General features: G+C 36.4%; 1 protein-coding gene across 1 annotated transcript; it reads right to left on the reverse strand.

Moving 5' to 3' along the window:
* Positions 1–3,504: 3,504 nt before the first annotated feature.
* On the reverse strand, positions 3,505–4,434 carry LOC131395781 (olfactory receptor 4C6-like). Its single transcript, XM_058527603.1, has one exon. It carries the CDS (start codon positions 4,432–4,434, stop codon positions 3,505–3,507), a length of 930 nt encoding a protein of 309 aa, XP_058383586.1.
* Positions 4,435–23,416: the final 18,982 nt, after the last annotated feature.

Genomic DNA, 23,416 nt, shown 5'->3' on the forward strand with positions numbered 1-23,416 from the left:
AGGTTCTAACATTTTTTTTCAAATTGATAGTCATTTATCTTAATACAATTTATTTGCATTATTGATACAAACTTCCAGCTTCATCATACATTAAATTACCAAATCTGTATGGCTGAATTCTAGCCTCAATACTCTGTTCTATTAACATATTTGTCTATTCTGTGGGTATATCTTATTTTTAAAATTACTATAGTTTTATGATATATTTGCTCTTGGTTCTTCTTCTCTCCTACCCCTAGAAAATCTTTGACTATTCTCATCTACATATCAAACCACGTGGAGTTTAGAATCATTCTCTCAGTTTCCAGGAAAAACTCTTCTTGAGATTTTGATTGGGATTTCACTCAGTTTTTGAATTAATCAGGAAAAATTAATAGCTTTAAAATATGGTATCTTCCAGTGATGAATTCTATAACTCTTTATTAAGTTGTCTTTTGTGAAGATGTTTAGTGTTCTTCATAAAGACTACATATTTTTGTTATGTTCTTTAGAGTCTTATTGTTACTATGAAGCAGACGTTATATTTTATAATTATTTATTGTAATTATATTTGAAAGTAGTATTATGCCGATTTTTGACTAAATTTTCATAATAAACATTATAATCTGTCAGTTGATTGTCTTGGTTTTTCTAAGTAGATGAACATGTCAGCCAGTGATGAACTGTGTGACCTCATTTTCAGTTTTGATTACCTTATTTCTTTTTGCTGTTATTTCATTGGTTGATGCTGAGTTTCCAAAGTGACAGCCCATGGACCCAATTAACTTAAAAATTTGTAGATTTGTTTGATCCAAAATTTTTATTTAACATAAGGTTTTAAAAATTAATTAGTTATCAACATATTCAAATCATTAAAATTCATATAAAATATGGATGCCTGATGTCTCTTGAAATCTGAGTGTGTCACAAATTTGGACACACGCTCCGCATAAGACAACAACTGACCAGAACTGAGTCATGCAGACCCTCATGGGGACATTGCTCCAGAGGGAGAAAATGTCTGAAATGTCTTTGCATAATTTGGCTTTTCTCATTTGTTTTGTCTTTCTGGCCACTGTAGGTATCTGAGATTGAGAACACTGCGTTAGGACCCTCAGCAAAATATATAGTAATAGCATTATAAAAAGTGGCCTTGTCTTATTCCTGATTTTAACGGAAATTAATTAACGAATTTCTGATTTAGTTAACTTAATTCAATTAATTTACTATTAACTGTGACATTTTCTTTAGGTTTCTGGAACGTACCCTGTCATCAAGTTAAGGAATTTCATTTTAATTTTAGTTTTCTGTGTTTTAACTATAATTCAGACTAAATCTTATCAAATCCCATTTTGGCAACTTGGAAATTATCTTTTTATAAAACAATGTAATTTTATTAACAGAAAGTCCTAGCAACAGAAATCAGTGAGCCAAAGTTTGATTCAGAAAGCAGAGTATATAAAAAATTACTCAGCCTTACTTGCTAAAATGATTTAATGAGAAATAGAGGCACTCTATTTTATGAGAACTAATTTTATTCATATGTAAAAAAGATGTGAACAAACAGACAGGTGACTCTAAATTATAAAATGACATAGTCACAAAAAATTCATCAATACAATACAAAAATTGCTAACTTAAGCTAGCAATACACTGTTTCTTTGATTGACCTTTATCAAGCTATTAAACGTCACATATTACACAAATATAAAGTCAAGGACCTCACTCCAAGGTCCTTCCCAGTGTTTACATCATATGATTATAATTAAATAAAGATCCTCTTAAGGTTTTTCCAAAGACCCAAGTAATCACACTATTATGGGTTTTTTTCTTCTATATTGATATATGGGAAAAAATAAAGAAACACAGAGTTAAGAGGAGTATTTTACTCTGAAATATTGAAAAAGGGTACTGTAAAGTTTCTTCTACAATTGAAAATTAAAGGACAAATAGAAGCTGACTACAAAAGCTTTTCACACCATGTTGCCCGAATCCTCTGTAGCACAAAAGCTAGAGTCCATCTGCATTCTAAAAGAATTTTTGACTCTGGGTCATTTTTAAGAGATAATAACAACATTTACGCTCTTTGTGGATTCGAGGAGGGCTGGATGTATGAGCACTATCTTATCTAACCACTGTGTACATTTCTGATTCTGCTTCTTGAACTCTCTACTTAGACTCTTGTCTTCCATTAACTCTGATCTTTTATAGTTCCTTGAAAATACGATTGTGGTTCTTGTATTATAGTTTTCTCTCTCTAGTATCTTCATCCCACTAATCTTCTTATGGTTGTTTGCTTCTGATCATTCTTGTCAATTATTGGTGCTCATCATTATTAAACTTATTGATTAATATATTTCATCACTTTTTCTAAGGATGTCTCAACAGAATTCAAAATGAGCTGAGATGTTACCTGCTAATAGAATCCTCCTCTGACTACCCAGTATGATGTAGCCTTCATGAAATAATCATAGCCCTCCATTTCCATTAACTCTATTGTAATGATCACTCTCTGGCTTTTGTTTTCTTTCTTTGTTTATTTTTAATTACTTACTAGTTGTCTCTTTTTTTTTTGCCGTAACCATCTGAATTTAGCTATTTGGAAAACAAAGCTCTTGTATTCTATAGCTATTTAACAGATATTTATTGCAAACCTAATAGGTGCTGAGCATAAATGAAACAAGAATCCTTCCCTCACAGACGTCCAGTCTAGAGAAAGATAGAAAGCAACAAAAATCAAATAATAATTATACAAAATAATTATACATTTGATCATCATTGCTAAGAAAATGAAGTATTGACATAGGGAATAATGGCAGGAGTGGAAGAATCTTTGAATAGAGTCATGGGTGAAGGCTCTGTGATGTAATGACTCTTAGTCTCTTCATCTAGGACTAGAAGTTTAGAGAGAAACAGCCACCTAAAGAGGATGAGGGCTTGTTTTCAGAGAGAGAGAGAGAAGTCAAAACCCTAAGGTGAGAAAAGTCTTGCATAGCTCTAAAGGAAGATGAAAAAGCCCAACATGGGTGATTGATGCACGGTGAGGGAGGAGGTGAGGTGATCAAGTTGCAGAGGTAGTAGAGAGATTAATCAGGGAATTCTTGGACAAGGTAAGGAGTTTCTAAAGGCAATGGGAATCCAAGGAAGGATAGAAAGCAGTAGACTATCATAATCTTTAAATTGCAAATACTCTAAATCATAAATCAGAATTATATTTTTAAGAGATCCTTCTGGCTGCTAGTGGAGAATGGACAGTTTTATTTCTCACACCTTTCTTTTTTATTTTTTTAAATATTTATTTTATTTTTTAATTGAGGTATAGTTACTTTATAGAAAAATTTTTTGTAACTATGTATGGTGACAGATGTTAACGAGACTTGTGATCATTTTGCAATATATACAAATATTGAATCATTCTGTTTTATACCTGAAACAAATATAATGTTATATGTCAATTATATCTCACACATTCTGAAAGAATGACTTCTCCCTATGGGAAATACACGATATTCTCAGCAAAGACAGTCACTTGCCAACAAAAGTCCCTTGTTTCCTCCACAGTTTCCTCATGGCATTTTTCACCTCTGTGTTCCTCAGGGTGTAGATCAAGGGATTTAACATGGGTGTGATGATGGAATCGGAGATGGTCATTGCCTTGTCTATGGGGTAAGTGTCCACAGGCCTCATGTACAAGAAGATGCAGGGCACAAAGAACAAGACGACCACTGTGAGGTGGGAGCCACAGGTGGAGAGAGCTTTGCGCCGCCCTTCAGAGCTGTAAGACTTCAGAGAGCAGAGGATGACCATGTAGGAGACGATGAGAATAAGGAAGATGGTCACACACATCACCCCACTGTTGAGGATGACTAAGAGGCCCAGGATGTGGGTGTCCATGCAGGCCAGTTTCAACAATGGAAACAAATCACAAACAAAATGGTCTATGATATTGGGGCCACAGAAGGGTATGTGATACATGAAGAGAAGCTGTATTACCGCATGGGTAAATCCCCCCAGCCAGGCCCCTCCCAGCAGCAGGCAGCACACCCAAGGGCTCATGGTGGTCATGTAGTGCAGGGGCTTACAGATGGCCACATAGCGGTCATAGGCCATCACACTGAGAAGGATGACTTCCACACCAGCAAAGATATGCTTTGCAAAGAGCTGGGCCATGCAGCCTTTGAGGGAGATAGTAGTGCTCTCAGAGAGGGGGTCCACTATCATCTTGGGGGCAATGACAGAAGAGAAGATGACATCCAACAGGGACAAAGAAGAAAGGAAAAAATACAGAGGTGATCTCAGAGTCTGACTTGTCAATATGGTGACCACAATGAGTAGGTTTCCCAAAATGGTGGACACGTACATGGTTAGAAATACAACAGAGAGTATTTTCCGCAACTCCAGGTTCTCTGTAAGACCCAAAAGTATGAATTCTGTCACATTATTTTGATTTCCCATTTATCAGGTGCTGATATGAGCTCCGGCTGCGAGTTGGAAAACTCAAAAAAGCAACATATGATTTATAATTACTTATTATATGGCTTCAGGTATTTCCAGGACCTCAGGATAACATTGTTTGTTTTTATTCATTTATTCTCTCCATCCAAGCATTTGGCTTTTAAGAATGTGCTAAAAAAAGAGCTTAAAAGATAACTACTTCATTAATGAAAGGTTTCCTCCAAGCCTTTTCTTCTCTCTTTTTAAATGATTCTTCCTTGTGAAATAGGTTTTTCCTTCTCCTCCTTTATGATTGTTGTTACTAATAGCCAACTTTTTTGAGCACCTACCCTCCTCCAGGGGCTAGAATAACCCTACAATTGACTCTATTTAACAGATGAGGGAACTGACTTGCATAGAGTTTAGGAAGCTTAACCAAGATGGCACAGCTGGTGCCTGATGAAGCCAGACTGTGGACCACGTTTCTGACTCCAGAATCAGTGCCCTCAGCATCAACATTGCTTCTCTAGTAATCACGCTGTGAGTCTGTCACTTACCGATCACTGGGCTAGGTAACATCACAATCATTATCTTGTTTTATCTTTGAAACAATCTGAAGTGGGTTTTTCTTCTTGTGCTCTTTTTCAAACAATATGGCAATTCTTTTGTAATTTTGTGCTTTACTTCTAAATATTAAATGATCAAAATACATCTAAAACTGGTGACTCTATAATCTACGACTAATATATTTTTCAATGATGACGTTTACAAACCGTGATGTTCTAGTAAAGACATAGATCCACAATATAACCAACTCAAACCTGAATAGGCCCAAGTCAAATCTTTTGGTTTCCTCTGTTCCTTAAATGGAGCAAAAGATCCCAGAACACAATAACAACAATAATTAAACAATTAGCTTTTAGGTTCACTAACTATGTTGCTGGGCACTGTGCCAAGTATGATGTATGTGTTACCTCATTTAAACCGCATGCTACCATATGAAGTAGGTATCATTACTGTTTCCTTTGAAAAAGGGATAAACTGAGGTCTTAGGAAGTTAAATCTCTTATATGAGATTATATAACTAGTGTGCTGTGAAGATGGTATTTTAATCCTACAGCTCAAATTCTTAACCGCTATATTCCACCACTGCAGAAGAGAAGAACAGAATCTGTGTTGTTTCAGGAGAGTTAGTATTGCAACCTAGAAGAGAAGCTACAATGAAAACGTATCTCATATTACTTGAGACTTTTAAGCAGAGGCTGGCTGCCACATCTCAGAAATTTTGCAAAGATCATAGCTTCCAACTGGTACTTGGACTATAAGACTCTATAAATAATAAGTAGTTACTCTTGCTACTTAACAATGCACCTCCACACCCACCTCTTACACAAAATGCAAGGTATCCACTAGACTATGGAAGTGCTATTTTATTCATGTTCCTTAAACTCATCCTCTCTGACCTAGCCCAAGAACTGAGATCTTTCTTGGAAGAGCCCTTGTGAATTATAAAGAGCATTAGCTCAGGAATCAGGAAATGAGAAGTGGGTTTTATTCTGGGTTGCATCACTAACTTAGTCTGTTATTTGGCACGTTGCTGGCATCTCTGAGCCTCAGTTTCCTCATTTGCAGTATAAAGATGGTTCACTAGATGAGTAACAACAGAGGGGACTGTGTCTTCTTCGCACACAAACACTCATCTCTTCATTGCATTAATTGTTTATGCCTTTAGGTGAGATTTTCCCAAAGAAATGATTCATTTCACGTTTAAAAGAATTGAAAGCCACCACTCTAATATCTAATGCCTCATCTGTTCTTATTGCCTGGAACTTGGAGAGACACCCTATTGATATAGTACAGAATTTAATTTTTCTACCTAACATTCAACTCCTGTCACCGGCACCCCTCACTTGCTCAACTTCATTTCTCTGTTCTCCTCGCTTTATTTATCCCAATGTCATCTCACCCGCTTCTGCCAAACTCACACCATTTCTTTCCACGTCTGCCTTTCTGTTGGCAGGGAATGTCACTGGATTCAGACATAGAAAACCTACCTCTAAGTCACAGGCAGACCACTTACTGCCTTTGTAATCTCAACCTCCTCAAGCCTTAATTTCCACAGCAGCACAATTAGTAAAAGCGAAATCGCAGATACCATGTGTGTATTGCTGACTATTTGAGTGGAATGTGCACAGGGCTTTTTCTCATTTAATAATAACGAACAGCCATATGATATAAGCACTATGATTGTGTGGATTTTCTGAAGCAGCAACTGAGGCTTAGAAAAGTTGTATAACTACCTTACAGTTTCTTTGCAGGTACAAGACTAATTCCAAAGCATAGACTTTAACTACTATGCTTTACAGCCCCCAGTACTTTAACCTCCTGCCTCACAGAGCTCCTCTGAAGGCTAAAGAAAGTAATACACATGGAAAATTTTGGAAAGCAATATACGTGTATTTTTTTTTCCTGATTGTGTCCTTATGTCTGTAAGCTCTAGGCTTGCCAACTGCCTTTGTTCATTCCCTCCATCAACCAATCCATTTCATGTTTCTCTTATTTCCATTGGGAAATGTTTAAGGATTGCTACTTGTTTCATATTTTTCAAATTTCCTAATAAATTAGTAAGGATGCAATGGGCAGCAATACAATCCAAGATATTTTATGAACTGGAAGGAAACTAAAATGTTCTGTAGGGCACAGGTAATGCTCATCCTCCAAGTTTGAGAGCAGATCTGTTATCAGAGTCTGGTTGCTATTTCTCTGTCAACCAGGAACAATGAGTGGCTGTAGTCTTTACCAAAGACTGAAACTTGGTTTCGGCCAAAACCAAGAACTGAACAGTACCTTGAACTTCCAGTTCAGTGTTGAATCACACCATCAGCTGCCTTCATGATAGTCCCTTTCACAGCAGGTCGTGAGGAGTTATTTTTAGAAGGCTCTTCAAGCGAAGACAGGGGTAGTTATAATTAATGCTTTTCTTTTCCTTTGCTGGTCCACTTCCCTCACTTTCTCTAAGTATTTAAGTAGACAAAAAATACTTAAAAAAATTTTCAAATGTGGTCCATTTCCTTAAATAAGGGCAAGACTAATAAATTTAAAATAATGAGAGAGAGAAGTGAAATTGGAAAAAAGGGCATCAGAGAATCTCCTAAGAACCATTTCGAGATATGTTATCCACTCCCTTTCTTGCTGCCTATGAGCATTTTTTGGAAAACTACACATTTTATTCACCAATATTTATTCCTAAGGTAGAGGCTCATTCATTTAATTTTTAAAAATTTGCTCAAAAGAGTATAAAAACAGATCAAGCAAAATAACTTGATCTAATTCAAGTTAGAACTCAAGTATAAACTCAGGTTCATAACTCAAGCTTTCTTACCCAGAGAATAAATATTGCTTACAGATAAAGCACACAGGTATTGAGTATGAATTATTGACATAATTCAAGAGGAATAGATATGTATGCACTTATTCAATATAATTAATTCAATTAATAATTGTCATATTTTGTAAGTAATTTCTATGCTATAATTCTATGCAATAACTAAAATCTACACACTAAATACTTAACCAAATAATAAAGATGATTCTTAGAGCTTAGTTTTAACAATTGGTCAAAAATAGAAAGTTGTATAAATACAGATTCTAAGGTCATCTCAAGTCGAACCTAAGATCTTACCAAACTCAAGATTCCTTCAAATGAAGTAACTTCAGAGAGTCCAAGAACCAGGTGAATGATTCCAGCTGGGTTTTCTAATTGTGGAGGCAAGCTGTCTGGGACATACACGAGGAGAAATTCATCCAATTATTATGTCTTGGTCAAATGTCTCAAACTAGAATTTTTATTGTTTTCAAAGACAGATTTAAAACAGAAGCCTTAAGTGTTTATGATCCTAATGAAGAGATAACCTTTCTGGTTTACCAATGGATTTACATTCTTTCCAATTAAGGACGATTGCTCAAAGGTATCCAAGTGTAGTGTTCACCAAATCCTTCAGGTTCTTTTCTGAATCCAAGTTGACTGTATTTTTAGGTCAAAGTAGAAACAGTTTTTGTTCATCTTCTTAGAACATACATTACGAATATAAAGTTCTCCTTTGGGTGATGGACCTGGGCTTTAAGAGGTCAGAGCGCCTGTTTGAGCAGCTGTGATAGCACAGACTTGCGTCATTCTAGTTGCATCCCTTGAGGATGATTCTCCACTGATGGAGGTGCTAATCTCTAATCCAGTGAATTTCCACCCACCTGCCCTAATAATAAGGTGTTTCCAGGGGCAAGAACACTGCTGGGACCAGACCAACATGCTGCTTCACAAGCAGATCTAGATCACAGTGTTAACCATGTAATCATCTGTTCCTACACTGTGATCTGTACCTCAGTCACAGAATGGCCACACATGTCACCATCCAGCAGAGCCATATGCTTCTAAACATGCATTGCTTTGTTTTTTGTCCCTTTAGAATAATTTCTTTTTAAAGCTCAAGAAGTTATTTGATGGCAACTGGTATCCTTGAGCAGTTCTGCGACATAAGTGGAAAGCAAGACTTGGTTCGTTAAAAGAATTCCTAACCTATCCAGATTGTCTACCCTGAGATAGTCAAACTGACTTACACTACCTTCCAGAGTCCTGCTATTTCCTGACTTGCTGTTGTGAATTTTTAATTTTTTTGTCTCATTCGTAACTATTTTAGTACCTCCCTCATTGAACTCGTGGTGTCATTCAATCAGACTCCCATTCATTGGCTTTGATATCATTTAAATACTTGCTTACGCCCTGAATTAAAGGGTACTTTTCACTACGTTTCCAGCGCTGACCCTTGACTTGCTCGTGGTTGTAGTCCAGCCTACCAGGCAGGACATAACCATCAGAGGATGAGAAAAGAATTCTTTATTCTTTTATTCTTATTCTAATATCTGCTGCTTCTAATTTTCAGCAACAATTGAAAATTTTGTCATTTTAATAGTCCAAGTATTGCTTGTAATACTCTAGGATTTAGAATTTCTGGAAGCAAGTGTAATTGCTCAAAAACCTAGTGAGCAAAGCAGTCCTTAGAGCTGCCATCACCCAGCAGGGGGAATGTCACACTCTCGTGTTAACAGACCTTCAACAGCCTCAAAGAGGGTTGAGAGACACACAGAGCTTTGGGGAAAAGAAAGATATTGTGAGAATTTAACATAAAATATCATGTTCAGAGACTCTCAACATGTTTCTCTGTCAAGTATATATTGTGCATTTTCATGGAGGAACATTGCTAAAAGTCACATTTGATGAAGCACTGCAACAACTTTGTCATAATTTTCCAACTTGTTAGTCAAATTATTTTTAAATGACCGAAGGTGTAATTGAAGTTGGGTTAACAAAAATCATCTACAAGCACTTACACATCAAATGAAGCTATGTTTAGGTACCCAGAACATTGAACTGAAGTTTAAAGATACAAATTGGAATACTTTATCTGCTACTTACTAGCTGTGGAAGATTGGGCATAAGGAAACTGCTCATCTTCTCTTGGTCTTATTTGCTCATCTGTTGCCAAGAGCTGAAAGAAGATGGCCTCTTCAGTAGAGCCTTCCAAGTCCCTCAGGAGCGCAACTAACGGGAGCAATCTAATGTACATCCAGAGACCAATACATAGGGAGTGTGGGGAATGTGGCTTTTAGCATTCCAGCACCTTCCAAAGTGAAGGTGAATGGGACGGGAGTCAAAGGAGCCAATGCAAAGTGCTAAATACGAGTGTGATGTGTGGACTATATCTGTTCACAAGAAAGATTCAATTTTTCATACAGGGAGATCTTTAAAGGCTTTACTAAATTGAGAAAGGAAAAAAAAGAGATAGAATAGAAATTCCTTGGTAACTGGTGTAGTTTCTACCCTTAGTGCCTGGCACTGAATTCTAAGCCATTTTGCTAAAAATATAGGAATAAAGTGACCATTTTATCTAATGGTCAATTCTTCAAATTTACTAAGTAAACAATATTTAAAAATATGTTAAAATATTCATATAGTTCATACTAATTAGATGAGATGTTTTGAAAAGATTTTGAAAATGTCTGCAAATGTTTTGGTGACTCATTGAAGTCTAGTCGAGATTTGTTTAATTTTAGTTCAATTTATTTTCACTATATGTGACCAAAGATCTGAGCCCACCAAGTTTTTTTGTACTTTGGTTCTATACATTGTAGAAATTTACTTATTCTTTCTAAAAATATTTATTAAGTAACTATTAAATGCCAGATATATTTTGGGTGTTTGAGATAAAACAATGAAAAGAATAAATAAAGATTTCTGAGCCCCTGAGCTTAGATTCTAGTGAGGGAGAGGGAAAATAAATGATAAACTAACACGTAAGTATCCAGGATGTTTTTCTAGAAGTTTATATGTACTATGAAAATATAAAACATAGGGGATGGTAAGGGGGATCATTAGAGCTGGAGGCAGTCTGCAATTGCAAATAGGGGGTCAGCTTAGTCTCCGTGGAGGGCATCACATTTCAGTAAATATTTCAAGGGAGGAGGGGGTCAGCCATGCATGAAGAAGTGTGTCTGGTGGGTTTGGAACCATAAGCTAGCCAGTGAGGTGGGAACTGAGAGTAGGAGGAGATGGGGTCAGAGAGGGAGTGGTGGGTCCAGATTGCATAGGACTTTGTACATTGCATTAATATTCATTTTTTATGAGAGTGCAATTCTCATCTGATTGCTTTCTCTGTGAAACAGAAAGTAAAGTCATTGGTTGAGACTGAGGAAAAAGAATAAGGTATTGGAGTTTTAAACACAGAGAGGTGGAAATAGTCCTTTAGGACATATGGTGCTTTATTACTAATAGTCCTAATAGTTGTCTAGTCACTTTAGGACAGTGAGAGAGTAAAGGGACTGTGCACCTGTGTGTGATGATCTAGCTAAATGAACTGTTCACTGTGATGGTCTAGCAGCATCAAGGGCTCCTTCGAGATCCAGGTCATGAATTTAAAGTGAAACCGGTTAATGTGGTCCCAAAATATCATGTACAGGACCAAGTACAACTTGATTAAAATTTACACAATCCATCAGCATTTTCTGAAGACAGGCAAATCTACAAAATCCTCCAGGACTAGATTAAATCGAGGGAGCGCCACCTGGTGGGAAAATCGTGTAAGGGCCAAATTAGTCAAAGAGTTGTAGAGCGACAGAAATTACCACTTAGCAGTTTGTCCTAATCTGAGCAAAAATGAGTCTGTGTGGCTTGTTCCTCTACTGGGTTAGGAAATCATCCGGGAATTGGTCTTTATCTGAGCATTTATCATCGCACTGGCTTAACTTTTTTGTCCACAGGTATAACAAATTTCTCATTTTTCAAAAAATCTATTGTCACTTCTCTTTAGTAATAAGCTATTCCTTTTCCCCACAGGTTTAGAGTCTTTGTCTCTTCATTTTTCTTTGAAAGTTCTGAACGGTGTTGTGTTTCGATTAAGTTCTGTAAATGATGTATTTGGCACTTTCTCCAAACAGATTTCAAAACATCTTAAATCTGGCAGCAAGCCAGATGTGAAAGTGGCTACTGTTGCCCCAGCAGCAGTCTCTGGAGTATTATTTATTTCTGATCTTATCCCAAACATTTGTTGCTAACTCTTCCTGTAATTAGCAAGATTCCTCCACTTTATTGCTCTTATAACTGTAAATGTGGTTCAGGTCAGTGTTCTCGGGATAGATTGTTAAAGCCACTTTTCTTACACAGTTTCATTTTCAATTAGACTATGTTACAGTCCCAAGACTGTGGGGCTGGCTCACTTCTCCTCTGCTCTGTGGGTGACCTTTTCCAGTCTCAGAGGGCAGGACTGTTACCTAAGGTGATAGATATCTGACAACACAGAATAATTACATTGTAGAGCTAGCCGGTAAAATCTACTGGTCCTTTCCTTATGATGAGTGCATTTTAGGATACATTTCTGATGTTTCTCATAGTGCATGGGGCTTTAAAAGTTATAGTACACTCTGCTTTAAGCCTGGTTTGGGGATGTGTTATAGGGGCCAGCACCCATAACTTTCAGGAGATTTAGTAGGGAGGTTGTGACTATATCAAGAGGACATCTAAATTTGAGTTTTTAATATTTGGTACAAGAATGGGAAAGCATTAAGATGGAAATTATTTTGTGAAAAAACTCACATTTTACAATAAGGAAAAATGAGTTAATATTGACTTTTGCTGACATAGAAATCATATTATTTGTATTGGCACATATATTTACCACTTCTGGTGGCCTTCATTCCTTCCAGGGGACCCAGAATTCCGTTTGATATTATATACCTTCTGACTGAAGGGTTTCCTTAACCTTTCTTGTAGGGAAGTCTACTGTTGATAAATTCCTTGACTTTTGTATTTCTGAACATCTTTACTTCGTCTTTGTTTTGGAAAGTTGTTTTTGACAAGTCAAATTCTATGTGGACCATCTTTGTTGAGTACTTTAAAGGTGTTGCTCCACTGTCTTCTGGTTTACATTGTTTCTGGTGAGAAGTTTGCTGTAATTTTTATCTTTGTTCCTCTGTACATAAAGTGTCTTTTCTCTTAGGCTGCTTTGAACATTTTCTCTTTATCACTGCTTTTGACCAATTTATGAGGATGTATCTTTTAGTGTAATTTCTTCCATGAGTTTTGTGCTTGGGGTTTGTTGTCTTCTTAGATCTGCGTATTTATAGTTTTCATTAAATTTGGAAAAAAATTCTCCATTAGTTCTTTAAATATCTTTTCTATCCCTTCTCCCATTCTATTCTTTGAGGATTTCAGTTACTCGTATTAGGCTGTTTGAAGTTTTTCCATAGCCCACTGATGCTCTGTGTATTTGTTTTCAGTCTGTTTTTTTCATCATTTTTCATTTTAGATAGTTTCTATTGCTATGTCTTCAAGTTACTAACCTTTTCTGTTGTGGTGTCCAATCTTCTGCAGTATCTAATTTTCTATTAACCTGCCACCCAGTATGTTTCTCATTTCAGTTATTGCATTTTTCACTAGAATTTTGACTTGAGTCTTTTTTTTTTTATATTTTCCATGTCTCTACTTACCATTTTCAATTTTGTCTCTACTTTCTTGAAAATATTTGATAGAGTCATTCAAATTGTTTTCATTCATTGCTAATTCGTTAATTCATTAATCATTACTAATTCTATAATCATTGTCATTTTTTATGTTGTTTTGAATTGATTGTTTCTTCTCCCCTTGTTGTAGATTATGCATTTACATGTTTGGTAATTTTTGTTTAGATGTTAGACATTATGAATTTTACCTTGGTTGCTGGATATTTTGCATTCCTATAATTAATCTTGAGCTTTGATAAGTGGGACCACAGCAGTATTTAGTTTATGGTTAACTTTTAATCACTACTCAGGCAATGCATTTCTGAATACTCTACCTGGTGACCTGTGAATTATGAGGTTTTCTATTCTCTTGGGTGAGAAATCCAAGCTAATTCAGGTCCTGTGTGAGTTACAGGGGTTGCTTCCTCTAACAGCACTAATCCTTCCTGATGTCCTAAAGATACTCAACAATCTAAAGATCTCAACTCTCCACAAGTTAACCTACATGTTAAAGAGTTCCCAAGTAAAATTAGTTATAATACACTTTTCAACCAGACAAGTTTATTCATATTGAAAAATAAATATGCAAAGCATGGGCAGATCTATTTGAACAAAAAATGGGAGGTATAGCACACAGCTACAATAATTACAAAATTTTTGTGGTATTAACAATAGAATAGGTGTATCAGTGAAACTGAACACAAACCATGAAATAGAATATAATAGGTATGAGATTTTGGAATAAGGTTAATGTACTATCTCAAATTACTGGAAAAAAGTTAATTATTCAAAAATGTTGCTGGGCCAGTGTATAGCTGTCTGGAAAAATATTCTTTATACCACGGCAAATAAAAATAGATAAAAATTGAAATGGAAAACATCTGTCAGTGTGGTCGAGGAAACTATGGTGAAATTGTTTTACAACTTTGTGGTAGAGAAGGCTTTCCTGATTATGACGCAAGAGCAGCTGGAAGTGAGAGGCTCCACAGCAAGAGGAAGCAGATGGGAAAGGTAAGGACTGAGGAGAAACGAGAAGGAGAGAAGGACAGTAAGATGGTAATTTCCTTGAAATTATTGTGAGGAGGAGCACTGTGCTTTATATTTTAGGAATCCCTTCTGGTCATATAAGTATTTGCGGAAAGACGTGAATGACCCGGGAAGCCCAGCCTCACGTTCTCAGAGGAGCTCGGCTTCCTGTGATCCAACGTCTTTGAGAATGTATCTGTTCACAGATACCTGTTATGCCTGAGGTTTATCAAAACTCTAGGATTATGGGACCGGGTGGTGATTAGAGAAGGGGCATGTGTGGCAGCTGCTGTGCTGGGCTGGGATTCCAATAATTTATTGGGTTCGGGAGGCAGAGAAAGATGGCAATTGGGGGAGGCTCTGGGAATCTGACCCTTTTTGTATGTTTTACGTATTGACACCCTATAAGCAAGGTGAGGTATGAGTGCATTTATTTTTGCGAGAGTAAAATGCTCCAATGTTAGCCATAGTCATGAAAGCTGAAGCGTTAAACAGCCCCAAGACAATTAAGAGATTTCAAATATTTAAATAAATGGGGAAATAGATTGATAGCTAGTGTGAATATTAAGAGAGTATGTTGGCTCCATACAATATCGGGAAGACTGTTATAGCCTTTTTGAGCTAAGAAATCTTTTCAAAAATTTAAATAATTTTAAATCAAGGAGAATAATCGTGGTTAGAATATGTTAAAATTCTTAATCTTCATATCAAAGTTTGGTTTTTAGCAGTTATAATGTTAAGAAAAATAACTTTTAAGAACTTTACTTTATTTAAAAATATTTAATTCTTTTGGATCAGGGACCTTCAAGAAAAAACACTCTTTGGAAATTTTCCACACAGGATAGCGGCACATTAAAAAAAAAAAAAGAATGTCCACTGTGCCATCTCAAAATATCAGCAGGAGGAAAATTCCCCAAATGTACGATAGTATACATGGTAAATCATATTTTCCAAAAAAAAAAAAAAATCCAGACATAATAAATAATACAAAAAGTACAAGGGAAAAAAAATTAAGTTAGCGAAGGTCATTGATCAAGTTTACATCCAGGCAGCTGGTTGGTTTTGTCACCTTTGACACTGGGATGGGAGGAGAAGTGGACAAATATGTGTTGAACATCATTTGCTTCATTCCAAGAACCCAGAGACCCTGAGGTTAGAGTTTGTTAACACCAATAGCAAAATGGCCAAGAGCAAACAAATGGTGACTCCAAATCCAACTGAACTCCCCTCCAACCTGAGAGCACATCTCATTATGGATTCCTATGACCTAATGGGGGGAACTCTGATCTCATGTTCCCAGAAGCCTAGGTCCCCACACAATGTGTGCCCCTGAGCTGATTCCAGATATCACCATGATGAGTTAACTTTATCATACACCAGTGATCTTACAGTGACCTCCCTACATACTCAGGTGTGCTAGCACTCTTCTCTGATGCCACACAGCAAGGATAGAAATCTTGGCAATTCTTAGTTCCCAGTCTCATTCTAGTAGCTGGGAACCATGGGTCAAATTCTGTTTCAGCATGCCCTGCTGGAAAGCAATCCAGAGAGATCATTTTGGAAATCTTTGTGGGTAGCAGAAGTGGTGCGTAGAGCATCCACCATCCCTAAATGGTTTGAGGAAGAGCTTGTTTCCCTTCCCTCCAAAGACTGTGCATTTGTGACTCTACTCAGGCTCTTGCATCTTAACTTTTCTTTCTCCTCTTCGTCCTTCCCGTCACATCCTGAAAACTTTTGTCAACATCTGTTTGAAGGAATTCGCCAAGACACCCTCCAATGGTCATTATTCTCTACACAAGTCCAAACCAAATAAAAATAAAAAATGTTTTTAAAAGATAAATTCCATATAGTCTAAGCAATTTAAATATTACAGAATTAAATGTTAAAATTTAAATATTGCAGACCTGTACTAGCCTTATCAGATAATTTTCTTAATTAGTTTGAAGCAAGAAGAAGAAATTGGATTCCATTCTTTCTCAATGTGGTTTTAGATTTTTTAAAAAAATGAAGGAATAAAAAAGTTGTGCAATTTCATTTTGCCTTGTGATCCTGTTTGCTTGTTCCTGGAGTGATTTATTATCAGTTGCAGCTGTGGCTTTCATACCAGTGTTCACATTTTGGGAAAGAGGTTAGAATTATGATTATAGATATTAAAAGAGTGTTGATCTGATTAATGTGTCATATGCAGAAGAAAACCAAAGTGAAGAAAATACAACAAATAAGGAGCTATTCCCTCCAAGTCACACCTTGAATGTTCATCAATATTTGAGAGTAAACATTCATATATTAATAATGAATCTGAATGCCATGACTAACTTGTAGAAGTACCATTATGCAGATTGGACATGGTGGTAACCTACACAGTCACATCCCCGAAGGGCAGAGATGTCAGAAATGACACTGTGTAGACATTCAGCTCTTCAGCCTTCCAAATGCTGAAGTGGAGGCTGATAAATGATTTGGGCTGAATATCCAGGCTGAAGCTGGACTTCAGAGTATCCCTATTTAGAAGTAGTTGGCAAGATACTCAAATTTGACAAGCAATTGTCTACACATCAAAAAGATACCCTTAGGGACTGACCCGGTGGTGTAGCGGTTAAGTTTGCCCATTTCACTTCGGCAGCCTGGGGTTCACAGGTTCGGATCCTGGGGGCAGACGGATGCACCGCTTGTCAAGCCATGCTGTGGCAGCGTCCCATATAAAGTAGAGGAAGATGGGCATGGATGTTAGCCCAGGGCCAATCTTCCTCAGCAAAAAGAGGAGGATTGGCAGTGGATGTTAGCTCGGGGCTAACCTGTCTCACAAAAAAAAAAAAAAAAGATACCCTTAGGTGCCATGTATATAAACAATGGTACACACAAGTCTTAAATGTGAAGATGGCACTGTGCCCATGTCCTGGATGAGAAGAATGAGGAGAACAGTGATCTTAGGAAGATGTTCTGTGCAAGGGCAGAGAGTTGGCATGAACTCATGGATTGCGGAGAAAGGAAAGTGGCCTCAGTCACAGTTCTTGACTAAACAGGGCACTGGAGACAGAAACACCTTCAAAGTGGCTGATGTAATGCCTTCAGAGAAATTTTTATTATGTTGGGGGAATTATTATGTTCAGGGCTCTGCTAGCAAAAGCCATTTTCAGTAGGTTAATCGTAGAATTCAGCTCTGAAGCTTCTTGCCAAGAAACCATTGGTTGCTAGAAGAAGTTATCACTGGGGAGTTGATAAACAAATGTGCCTATTAGTGTGGAGGTGGTTTTGGCACCAAGCATTCTGAATAATTAAAGCATTGCATAAGCCTTGGAGACTGAGAGACCATGCTGGAAGGAGATATTGACCACAGTTGACCATACACCTCAGGGAATGCACTTTTTCTTTTTGTGTTTCATGAGCCAAAGGGGGTGGCTGGAATTCCAAAAGGTCTCGGTAAGTAAGGCTGATCTAAAGAACACACCACTGTCATTGCCTCAATATAGTTCATGACCCCAAGAAATTACACTCTAACCACTTGGCACATGTGTATAAAAGTCTATACATCAGTTAATAAATCATATTGGATTTTTTTTTATTAAAAACTGTATTTTTTAGACCAGTTTAAGTTTCACAGCAAAATTGAGAGATAGATATAGAGATTTCCCAATATTCCCTGCCTCAACACGTGCATAGCCTCCCTTATTATCAATATCCCCTACCAGAGTGGTACATTTGTTACAATTGATGAACCTACATTGACACATCATAATCACCCAAAGTCCATAGTTTACCTTAGGGTTCTCTCTTGGTGTTGTATGTTCTGCTGGTTTGTACAAATGTATAATGACTTATATCCATCATTATAGTATCATACAGAGTGTTTTCACTGCCCTAAAAATCTTCTGTGCATCACCTGTTCATCTCCCTCACCACCTCTTCATATTGGGTTTTTAAATTATGAAATAAGATGAAGGTAAATCTTTCTATCTTTGAGTTCTTCTCTTTTAAGGAACTTCTTACAGGCTAAAGTACCTGCAGACAGAGTCTGTTTTTAGAAGGTACCAGGTCCTCTTAGGACTCAAGGTTCTGGAAGTTCATCTATTTATAGAGCTCTTTGACAATCAATAAGAGAGTAAAGATTATACATCTCACTGTCATTTTCCAAACAGAAGATCTTATTCTACTTGGCTAGACTTTTGAACACAGCCTATATTGTAGAGAAGAAAGAACTTTATGATATCATACAATACTCTAAGATCCTTAATTACAATGCCACTCCCAACCTTTGTAAGTCATCTTTAATTAAATAGGTATGCAGGAGTAGATGGAAATATTTTTATAAATATGCTTTTCGTTAGTAAAAGGACAATCATATACCTCGAATCTAAGTTTCTAGATCACATATTTTAATAACATTTAATAAATAATGGGAAGGCTTTCTGCCTCAAAGAAACTCCCTTTCCTTCACAGGACAACAGGCTATTTGAGTGTTCAAAGATTTTATTCCAAATATGACACAAAGTGGCTAAGAATTGACATTTTAAAATTGACATTAAAAAATAGAAACCACTTGTGATAAATCTATAGTTCCTTGTTGAGGGATTCTGCAGCCCAACCATAGAACCTCTGGTTTCAAACCACCTTCCTTCCCTGATTGAACTTGCAAATAAATGATAAGAGCTAGAAAATTTGTCTCCTAACGCACAGAGGGGCAATTTAGGGAGCTGGGTGAGAGCAGAGCACTCTCTGCTGATCCTCTTCCTCTTTTACCAAAGACACATTTCTTTCTTCTTCCTGTTCTCTGTCATCCTCCCTGCCATCTATTTGTGTTTTCCTCTTTTCCCCTGGTATCTTTGGTCAGCCTGACGCACCTAATACCCTCAAACCCTTGTTTGTATTTGGTTACTGAGTTTGAGGAGGGTTAACTTACTCTTCTATGGGCTAAATGGATGAAGCAAGAGTTAAATTTATTATGGAATCTGGGATGTTTCTGATTAGTAAAGCAGAGGAAACTTTAGGGAATGCCACTCTCTAGGATGCTAATATTGTACATCATTATGACTTAAACTATTCCCTTAGGAATTCAGAAAGGGAATTTTCCCCCAGTATTCTATGGTATGGCTGCTTTCAAAAAGGGATGGAAAGACTTGACACTAATTTAGAATGCTCTAACAGGTAAGTGACGGATTATTTACATCTTTTTACTCCGAAAGGCATCATTACAGAATAATCCAACATAATTTTTAAATATATTTCTATATATCTTGTGACTGCATTGTTCCTACTTCCTCTGAGAAATAAAGAGAAAAAATAAATAATGTTTTTAAATGTTTGCTGTTAATGTAGTAAATGTGTAGAATGGAATATAAACTTTAGAATAAAACTTTAGAATCATTTGAACTCCACAGATATTTTATGAGTATCAGGTATGAGCAAAGCCATCATTGTTGTGTGTGGACACAAGGATGCATACCATGTCCTAAGGTTTATTACAGATTCTTGAGATGGCAGAGTGTGGAAAAGTTCACAAATGCTTTTCATGTAAGGTGACTGAGCAAGGTAAGTCCTCACAATGGCTATTAAAAGTTAGAAGAGATGATTATGCCTGATTAGAAATTAGAGCAAAGGTCAATAGGGGTAGTGACTCTGACATAGCTTCTGGAGAATGACAGCTTTTCCATCACCCAATGACACATTTAAATAGAATTTTGCATATCACAGTATAGAATTTGCATGTTTCAAAAGTGATAGCATAAGAATATAATTTCAGTTGATGTGCATTTCAGATTTAGTTTGAAAGGCTAAATAACTACTCATGGAAGGTTCAGAGGAAAATGACAATGCGGAGGCTAAAATCTATATGATGAAAGTGACAGGTAAAGTGTGCCATATGTGTGGGAGGGGAATTTCTTATAATTCTTTAATTTGAGCTTTTGAGGGATAAAGAATCTTGGGACAACTTGTTCACCTTTGCACAGAGAATGGTAAATTTTGCATAGAAATAAAATGTGTGTAGGAATTCTCTCAAAGATAGAAGTCTAGTGTAACCGAATCAGGGAGGGTTTGGTAGTTTAAGAGAGAGTCCTTAAGGAAAGCAGTGATTCTCACTGGGGCCTCTGCAATAAAACAGATCTTTAGAGTAGAAGCGTCCACCCAAGACTCTATTCCACCCTCATCTATCTTCTGCCTTTTTCTGTCTGCTTTCCTTTCAGTTCTCCTCTGTCACCTCCCCACCCAACACATTACCTGTTTATTATTGTTTTGACTAATTTAGCCACTCTATAGTTGGCGAAACTTGTTTGAGGTAAGTACAGTAGTCATCAGAATATGTACTATTTTGTTAGTGTTGCTTTGTCTCCAGATCATTGTTACCCATTTTTGTGTCAGGTTCCTTTGAGAACCTGATGAAAGGTGTAAACACACCTCTGGAAAAAATGGACCTACAGTCATCTACAAAGACATGCACACAAACATACATCAATATCAGGAGGATATGAAAAATGCCAAGGCTCTCCCTGAATTCTTTAGCTGCCAAGGATTCATGTAAAGAAACGTCAAATGTTTAAGATGATCCTTTTTATGGGTGTCAGAGTCTCCAAATCTTACATGGCTTTGTGGCGCTGTTCAGAGTACAACATCTTCCACTCCAGGTTGTGGAGCTGATTTACTAAGTTATTTAAAAATCATCTCAGGTTTTTTTCTGAGTTTATAAATTGGGAGCATGTTTGTCTGTCTCTCCTACATAATAGATAGAAGGCCACAGTAGATTAATGATGTGAATGCATTTTGTAATCAGAATAGTGCTAAAAAAATCAGATAAATATCATATGTTAAGAGGTAATTGAGAAAGTTAAATTTAGAAACACTAAGCACCTATGTTGTATAAGGCATTGGATTTTGAACTATGGAGAATAAAATCCTGAAAATATTTAATTTTCAAAGATTCTTATCCAAGCAGGAAGCTAAGGGAAGCACACACATAATTGAAGTTAAGTAGTAGCATGTAACATTATAAGAAAAGCTGTAAGAGAAGCCATTAGAGAAAAGGAGAGAGAATTTCCTTTATCGCCATCCAATCACTGAAGGCTGCCAGAGAAGTTTCTTGGAAGTTGGGTCCTGAAGTTTCGAGACAGTTGAAGTAGTTAGAAATGAAATGACATTCCAGGAAAGAAGGAAACTGATGATTAAATACTTGCTAAGAACTCACAATTATTAACCTGTTGATGAACACATATATATTTATGATTCTTATTTTATTTTCAAAATATATGTCCAAACGTATAAATAAGCTTGTTCTAGAAATGAACATTCTAATGGGATTGGTAACATACAAATCAAAAGCCACACACTTAACAGTGGAGTGGCCACAATCTTAGGCGTTATTTTCAACTACAAATATTTAATGATGGGGCACTCTTTCGAATGAATAAGGAAAGAATAAGCCTGTTGTACAGATGAAGATACCAAGTCTCCGTTTCCTGATAGTTTAAGGTATTTGTCAAAAATTACACAGTCCAAAGAGCATTTTTTTAAAAATCTGGAATCCTACATTAAATTACTTCATCAGACACTTTCCCAAAAGTAGTTTTTGATTTGGAGAAAGATAAGGTATAGTTCAAGTTTGCTGAGGAGAAGAAAATCTACCAAAGTAGAGGAAAAAATATACAAGGGAAATTTTGTATCTGTTCAGTCTATCACAGTCTGTGTTTTGGCCACTTGCAGCTTTCAAGACTGTATTGAAGGCATGGATGGGATTGAGGAAGAACACAATGGGATAACTAAGTCTTTCAAATTATATCTAAATACATCACATTTCAGCTTATATTTTTACTTGCATGTAGTGTCCTTTTCAGCACCATCTTGACAAGAAACATCTAGAGAAAAGATTTTGTTCTTAGAAGTGAAGCCAGTGATAATATTCCTTTCCATATTCAAAAAAATAAAAGAAGTCTTTGTTGAAAGAAGTGAAATTTCAAAGTTGAATAATTATTGACTTTTCCAGGACAGAAAACAAGTGGAATGAAGTCAGTTACTAACTATCCACTATTCCTCTTGTCTAAAATTATATCTCCCCTACTCTTCTGAATCTCTGCTTTGCTACAAGAATGTGGAGTTTTCAGGTACCTGGATACTACCAGCTCTACTGGGGATTACAACCATGATCTGATCTTCCATGGCCTGCCTGGTGACATCTCCACAAATGACCTCAGATCTAAAATGCTTAAACACTTGAATTATGAAAACATGAACTATTGAGTAATAATAAACCCCTTTATATGTAACCTCATGGACTTTGGGTCCACTGACAGATGTTGTTAAGAAATGGGAAAAAGGAAAATGGAAATGGGAATATTTGAGATATTACCAACTATCAAAGAACATTCACTTCTCTACATTAATATATGTCAAATACTAAATATCACAAGGGTGCTTCAAGATAACAGCATATTATTTAGAGGCTGTAAGTGTTTCCTGTTTCTCTTTTCAAGCTATGATATCTGCCAGTGAGTATGTAGTGAAGTGGAGCATATTAAATATTTATAAAATATACATTTATAGTAAGTATATATAACAAATATACGATGGGTAATATATGTATAAAGAAGACACTCTTTATGGGGTGGGAGTAGAGTGTGATTTTACAATTATGTCATGAACTTCCAAAAGCAGATAAATATTTCCAAAATGCCAAATGACACCATCCAAAAATGGGCCCCAAGATTCATTGAATATGAAAAAATAAGTTAATAATAAAATGGAGCCATAGCTGTTAACTTTATATTAATTGAATTAGCAGAATTACTCAGAATCATGTAGAAGCCAAAAAGGGCTATATTTGAAGAGTGCTGTCAGAAAGTGTAACATTCACAAGCTTATTTGAGATACATAATGACCCTATGAAGTAGTGATTACAAATCATGGAACAAAGGATTGAGGTGACTTATTAGGAAATCATAGCTAA

The sequence above is a fragment of the Diceros bicornis genome, chromosome 31 (genome assembly GCF_020826845.1).
Source record: "Diceros bicornis minor isolate mBicDic1 chromosome 31, mDicBic1.mat.cur, whole genome shotgun sequence".
NCBI lineage: Eukaryota > Metazoa > Chordata > Mammalia > Perissodactyla > Rhinocerotidae > Diceros > Diceros bicornis.